This window comes from Littorina saxatilis, linkage group LG9 (assembly GCF_037325665.1).
Source record: "Littorina saxatilis isolate snail1 linkage group LG9, US_GU_Lsax_2.0, whole genome shotgun sequence".
In the NCBI taxonomy this organism is placed as follows: Eukaryota; Metazoa; Mollusca; class Gastropoda; order Littorinimorpha; family Littorinidae; genus Littorina; species Littorina saxatilis.
In genome coordinates, this window is record NC_090253.1 from 48,020,243 (window position 1) to 48,027,810 (window position 7,568).

General features: G+C 40.1%; 1 protein-coding gene across 1 annotated transcript; it reads right to left on the reverse strand.

Moving 5' to 3' along the window:
• Positions 1 to 112: 112 nt before the first annotated feature.
• On the reverse strand, positions 113 to 1,795 carry LOC138977236 (fibropellin-3-like). The gene is made up of 4 exons (XM_070350142.1): positions 1,714 to 1,795; positions 752 to 856; positions 441 to 554; positions 113 to 255 (listed from the first exon to the last, which is right to left on the reverse strand). The coding sequence occupies exons 1-4, from the start codon at positions 1,793 to 1,795 to the stop codon at positions 113 to 115; spliced, it is 444 nt and encodes a 147-aa protein (XP_070206243.1).
• Between the last annotated feature and the right edge of the window lie 5,773 nt (positions 1,796 to 7,568).

Sequence of the window (7,568 nt, forward strand, 5' to 3'; positions counted from 1 at the left end):
ACTGTTCTTCTGTAAAGCAGTGTTACTGTCATAACGAGACTAACAAGTTTTCTTTAAGTTAAATGCAATCAGTCGATCAATTGATTAATCAATCAATCAATAAATCAATCAATCAATCAAAAAGGCAAAATTCACACTTGCCAGTATCACAGCGACTCCCGGCAAAACCAGGGGAACACGCGCAAGTAAAACTGTTGACAGCGTCAGTGCAGGTGCCACCATTTTCGCAAGGGTCAGAAGCACATTCGTTGATATCTGTTTAACAAGAAACATAAATTCAAATCTTTACTTTGAGGGTGTGATGGGATTCCCAATGTGGTTTTAAAATAGTACATTGTGTAGTCCCCATACACACAATACATAGGTGAGTTTGTACAGGACATTTCCCCCAAAAAAAACACAACTTAACAGTGTTTGTCATAAGGTAAACTCACACTTACCAACGTCACAGCCAGGCCCGGTATAACCCAGGGCACAGGTGCACGTGAAACTGTTCACACCGTCATTGCAGATGTCACCACTGATGCAAGGGTTAGAGGCACATTCGTCGATATCTGTTTAATAAGAAAAAGTAACACATGAAACATAAATTCAAATCTTTACTTTGAGGGTGTGATGGGATTCCCAATGTGGTTTTAAAATAGAACATTGTGTAGTCCCCATATATACAATACATAGGTGAGTTTGTACAGGACATTTCAAAACAAACCACAACTTAACAGTGTTTGTCATAAGGTAAACTCACACTTACCAATTTCACAGCCAATCCCGTCATAACCAGGGGCACAGGTGCACGTGAAACTGTCCATACCGTCAGTGCAGGTGCCACCATTGAGGCAAGGGTTAGAGGCACAATCTGTTTAGCGGGAAAAACAGTCACATGTGAAATTTATATCTAAAACGTTACTCTCAAGTGTGATTATAATTTTACTAATAAAAACAATGGCTTATTATGGAACGTTAGCGGTCACCCTGTTTCCGAATGTTTGAGAGAACTAGAGAGAGAGAGAGAGAGAGAGAGAGAGAGAGAGAGAGAGAGAGAGAGAGAGAGAGAGAGAGAGAGAGAGAGAGAGAGAGAGAGAGAGACTCAGACTCAGACTCAGACTCAGAACTTTATTACAAAAGGATAAAGGTTTTAGGCAAAGTCTATTCTTCCACCCTGTCCTTTATACAACACATAAGGACAGACGGACATAAAAAATAAAAATTCAATCATATAAGATACAGAATTACATTGTATGGATTGCAACACAATGTGCATTTAAGGGGGGAGAGAGAGAGAGAGAGAGAGAGAGAGAGAGAGAGAGAGAGAGAGAGAGAGAGAGAGAGAGAGAGAGAAAGAGAGAGAGAGTGAGAGAGAGAGAGAGTGAGTGAGACAGAGAGAAAGAGAGATAGGGAGAGAGAGAAAGAGAGAAAGAGAAAGAGAGAGTAGATAATTAAAGGAGTCGTGCCTTCTTTAAGATTACTATGTCAGACCTGGCCAGGCTCTTACACGGAGAAAAAAACATCCTTCCAAGTTGACTGCCTTCTTAAAACGTTCCGACTGCTTCCTGTGCTGTTTGGGAATATGTTAGTGAACATAATTTTGCAAATGGACGAAGTGTGTAAGTAAAGAAATGAATTCAAGAACAAAATATCTCCTTCTGTACAGAAAGTACCCAAATGTTTGATATCAGTCAAAACGGAAACAGAGTGACATAGTTTTTATTTTACCTTGTGCAGCAACCACGGAGATAAGAACGGCAACAGCAAACGGAACGGTAACTGCATATGTGTTCATGTTGAGGACGATCATCTCTTTGCATGGAACATCAATAGGCACAAGGCTTGAGCTCCTTTTATATACGTGTTGTTCACCACGTCTCGTTGAAAAACCGGTTTATCTAAAATAGACTGTTGCGAACGCTTCGTTACACAACATTAAACAAACATTTTATTTACGAGAATTTATATTGCGCACATATCTCACCACACAAGGCGACTCAAGGCGCATGTTACCTATTGATGCCGTGTGAGATGGAATTGTTTACACAATATATCACGCATTCACATCGACAAGCAAACCTCAAGCCTATTAGGGCGAGCATTCACCTTTCACGGCCTTTATTCCAAGTCACACGGGTATTTGATGGACATTTTTATATATGCCTATACAATTTTGCCAGGAAAAACCCTTTTGTCAATCGTGGGATCTTTAACGTGCACACCCCAATGTAGTGTACACGAAGGGACCTCGGTTTTTCGTCTCATCCGAAAGACTAGCACTTGAACCCACCACCTAGGTTAGGAAAGGGGGGGGGGGGGTGGGAAATTGCTAACGCCCTGACCCAGGGTCGAACTCGCAACCTCTCGCTTCCGAGCGCAAGTGCGTTACCACCCAACCACCCAGTCCACATTGTGACATGAAAAGCATGGACGTCATGCATGTACAGTATAAACGTCTGGTCCACCGTGACGCCGGTATTTTAATTTCTTATTTAGGGTACAATATTTGTTTAGATATAAGATTAGAACGTGATAAACACGATTATAAGAGGATGTGCTTGGTCATTACTGCGTGGATGGCACATTTCCAGAATGTGCTATCGTTAAAAGCGCATACATCTCTCAGGTAGAGCAACACACAAAGACAGAGAGACAGAGACGGAGACAGAAAGACCACTCTGACAAAGAGAGAGGCAGGCAGACTCAGAGATAGAGACAGGCCCAGATGGAGAAACCGAGAGAATCGGATAGACAGAGACAGGCAGAGATTCGACATGACTGGATGGCACATTTCCAGAATGGTCTATCTTTAAAAGCTCATTCATCTCTCAGGTAGAGCAACACAGAAAGAAAGAGAGACAGAGACAGAAAGACAACTCTAGATCTGACAAACAGACAGGCAGGCAGACTCAGAGACAGAGACAGGCCCAGATAGAGAAACCGAGAGAATCGGACAGACAGAGACAGGCAGAGATTCGACACGACTGGATGGCACATTTCAAGATCGTGCTATCTTTAAAAGCTCATACATTAGTATCTTCTTTTTTTTTTAACCTCAGTTGCATGCAGGTTTCATACATTAGTATCTCAATATGGCGAGGTTTTGATAACAAATATATCAAATAATCGCATGCTGTAATTTGTATTAAAACATGTCCACATGAGTGAACGTGGGAGTTTTAGCCCGTGAACAAAGAAGAAGAAGCCGGTTGTTTGGTGGTTATCGTTCTGTTGCAAGGTGATTATCGAGAATAAATAAAGACCCCTTCAAGTTTACAGATGGAACATAAAGCAGAAGGATTCAGATTCAGATTCAGATTCAGATTCAAAACTTTATTATGAAGGTTTTAGGCGATGCCTAATTTTTCAACCTGTCCCTTTAATTAAATCAATCAATATGAGGCTTATATCGCGCGTATTCCGTGGGTACAGTTCTAAGCGCAGGGATTTCTTTTTTATTTTTATTTTTATGCAATTTATATCGCGCACATATTCAAGGCGCAGGGATTAATGTATGCCGTGTGGGATGGAATTTTGTTTTACACAATACATCACGCATTCACATCGGCCAGCAGATCGCAGCCATTTCGGCGCATATCCTACTTTTCACGGCCTATTATTCCAAGTCACACGGGTATTTTGGTGGACATTTTTACATTTAGTCAAGTTTTGACTAAATGTTTTAACGTAGAGGGGGGAATCGAGACGAGGGTCGTGGTGTATGTATGTCTGTGTGTCTGTGTGTGTGTGTGTGTGTGTGTATGTGCGCGTGTGTGTGTAGAGCGATTCAGACCAAACTACTAGACCGATCTTTATGAAATTTGACATGAGAGTTTCTGGGTATGATATCCCCTGACTTTTGTTTCACTTTTTTGATAAATGTCTTTGATGAAGTCATATCCGGCTTTTCGTGAAAGTTGAGGCGGCACTGTCACGCCCTCATGTTTCAACCAAATTGGTTGACACTTTGATCAAGTAATCTTCGACGAAGCCCGGACTTCGGTATTGCATTTCAGCTTGGTGGCTTAAAAATTAATTAATGACTTTGGTCATTAAAAATCTGAAAATTGTAAAAAAAAATATTTGTTTTTAAAACGATCTAAATTTACGTTCATCTTATTCTCCATCATTTTCTGATTCCAAAAACATATAAATATGTTATATTTGGATTAAAAACAAGCTCTGGAAATTAAAAATATAAAAATTATCATTAAAATTAAATTGTCGAAATCAATTTAAAAACACTTTCATCTTATTCCTTGTCGGTTCCTGATTCCAAAAACATATAGATATGATATGTTTGGATTAAAAACACGCTCAGAAACTTAAAAGGAAGAGCGGTACAGAAAAGCGTGCTATCCTTCTAAGCGCAATTACTACCCCGCTCTTCTTGTCAATTTCACTGCCTTTGCCATAAGCGGTGGACTGACGATGCTACGAGTATACGGTCTTGCTGAAAAATTGCATTGCGTTCAGTTTCATTCTTTGAGGTCGACACCTACTTGACTAAATGTTGTATTTTCGCCTTACGCGACTTGTTATCTATGCCAATACAGATTTGCCAGGAAAGACCCTTTTGTCAATCGTGGGATCTTTAACGTGCACACCCCAATGTAGTGTACACGAAGGGACCTCGGTTTTTCGTCTCATCCGAAAGACTAGCACTTGAACCCACAACCTAGGTTAGGAAAGGGGGGAGAAAATTGCTAACGCCCTGACCCAGGGTCGAACTCGCAACCTCTCGCTTCCGAGCGCAAGTTCGTTACCACTCTGCCACCCAGTCCAATGGCATTAAATGACATTATACCTTACATTATGTTTATATAACTCGTTGTAAACAGCATCAGGCAGAATACCCTGGAATGAATGCGGACTCCACGTGTTTCGCATTTTTGCCAACTCCGAAAAAAAGTATACGGGTGTCAAACAGAGTTTAAGCAGCGCTAGTTTCTATCGTGAATGTAAGGAGGATAATGCGTGTCTCGCTAAGTAAACTCGAATTGTTTCACTATGTGAATGATGTGAAAATTTGTGAATGGATACGACCTCACCTCACAGAAGAAGGATTTTTTTTATAAGCCTGTTGAACAAACTCACACGTATGTGCTCCCCCTAACAAAACAAGAAATTGATTTTTTTTAATGTTTGCTAAAAAGAAACATCGAAGATTGTTAGAGTCAATGAACATGCGTCGCTTGAAAATAGAACCATCGAGGTCATAAACTCTTAAGCTAATACAGTTTTCAAAAGCAGGGTCGTAAACTGTATTTCTCTACATTTTGATAAAGGATATAACGTCATAATGCATTCAATTTGGGCATTGACCCTTAGCAAGGAGTGTTGATGCCGTGTTAAAAGTGGACACTTGTATGATACGCACAGCAACTATTTTTGAGAATGAAAGCGTGTCAACATTATGTATTGCGTGCTTTTTGTGTGCGTCTAAAACATTACGTCCTTTGACATGCATTTGTTCAGGTATACACAATAATTGAAAATCACACACACACACACACACACACACACACACACACACACACACACACACACACACACACACTCACACACATTCACACACATACACACACACACACACACATACACACACACACACACACACACACACACACACACACACACACACACACACACACACACACACACCACGACCCTTATCTCGATTCCCCCTCTATGTGTAAACATTTAGTCAAAACTTGACTAATTGTAAAAACACACAAACAAACAACCTAGGCCTGTTATAAAATAATTGTATGGTTGCAGTATTGTGCAGATCGGAGTGTGATTGAACACGTAGGGACAACAATGATAATTGTATGGTTGCAGTATTGTGCAGATCGGAGTGTGATTGAACAAGTAGGGACAACAATGATAATTGTATGGTTGCAGTATTGTGCAGATCGGAGTGTGATTGAACAAGTAGGGACAACAATGATAATTGTATGGTTGCAGTATTGTGCAGATCGGAGTGTGATTGAACAAGTAGGGACAACAATGATAATTGTATGGTTGCAGTATTGTGCAGATCGGAGTGTGATTGAACACGTAGGGACAACAATGAGAGAAATCAATCGGACATAATTATGTTGTGCTACACATATTTGACAACGATGACATGCAAAGATTAAGATAAACGAGGGTTGGGTAGTAGAATGGGGTTTCTGCCCGATCAGTTACAACCACATGACCTACTTTGGAATTGGTATTAAATCCTGGTTTACGCGTGTTGTAATGATGTGTTTCAATTTGAATTATTGTTACGTGTTGTTGTTGTTGTTGTTGTTGTTGTCGTCGTCGTTGTTGTTGTGTTGTTGTTGCTGTTGTTTCTTCTTCTTTTTCTTCTTTTTCTTCTTCTTCTTTTTCTTCTTCTTCTTCTTCTTCTTCTCCTTCTTCTTCTTCTTCTTCTTCTTCTTCTTCTTCTTCTTCTTCTTTTTGTGTGGCTGCTCTTATTTTATTATTTTTTTTTGTTTTACATGAAAACACGTATTCCTGGGTAGCTTAATCGCATTCTGCATATCATTACCGCATCGCTTATGGATTGTGCTTACAGCAGAGTCCTATAAACTAACTAAGCAACATAATATTAACCTCGGAACCACGTATTGGAATCGAACTTCAAAGGCACGTTCTTTTTTTGTTTGACTCACAAATCCAAAATCAAAGAGACTCTCAACGTTCCAAAATTCAGAATAAAAAAAACAAGAAAGGTAAATTGTTGTAACGTTGTTCTTGACAAAACAATACGTTAAAGTCACAAATATGTCGACCCAACGGTCTTTTAAGTGAACAGACAAACACATATCACAATAAACTTATCTTGATGGATTTCAGTTTTCGCCCACTCGCCAGAAAGCCGAGCGAATGAATGACTTATTTTGTCAATAACAACGTTGCAACAACTTACCTTTCTTGTTTTTTGTTCGACTCACAATCTCAGATCTACGTAGGCTTTTAGACTAGATACCACCCCTCCGCTTGGACACATAGCAATACACAGCCTGCTTGCTCTCAAGGCACACTGGGTAATTCGTGAGGAATGAATGTCCTGAATACAGCCACCAGTGGCTTTTACGAATTTAATTCACCAAAATAATCCCTGTCGTGCACTGAGAGCAAGTCGCGATAGGGAGTGTGCCTTTAAGGCTAGTTTTGATTATTCCCCTGATAGCTATTGCCTATATGCTTTGGTCGTCACTGACACATCCTTTGCAAAACGCATAAACTGCATTGCATGCAGCTCTAAGCATGACGTTTAGAGTAAACAAAGTAAGATAAAGCCAAATTCATTTCAATTCCCTGTCGTCTTTCGTTTAATAATGCCGCAACCTCGAATGCATTCAATTCATTCATCAGATGAAATACGAACTCGGGCATTGGAGGTGGACACGTTGGCAGGCCTATGACCCTGTTGTCGTCTCTTGCTGTGCTGATAAATTACTTATTTGTCTGTTCAACGGTCTCGGTATTTATTTAGTTGTCAATTCGTCGGTTCATTTATGTGTTTGTTTGTTGAATGATAAGCTTGAGAGCATGTCATACGTGAAGAAACATTTTGTTACAAAGAC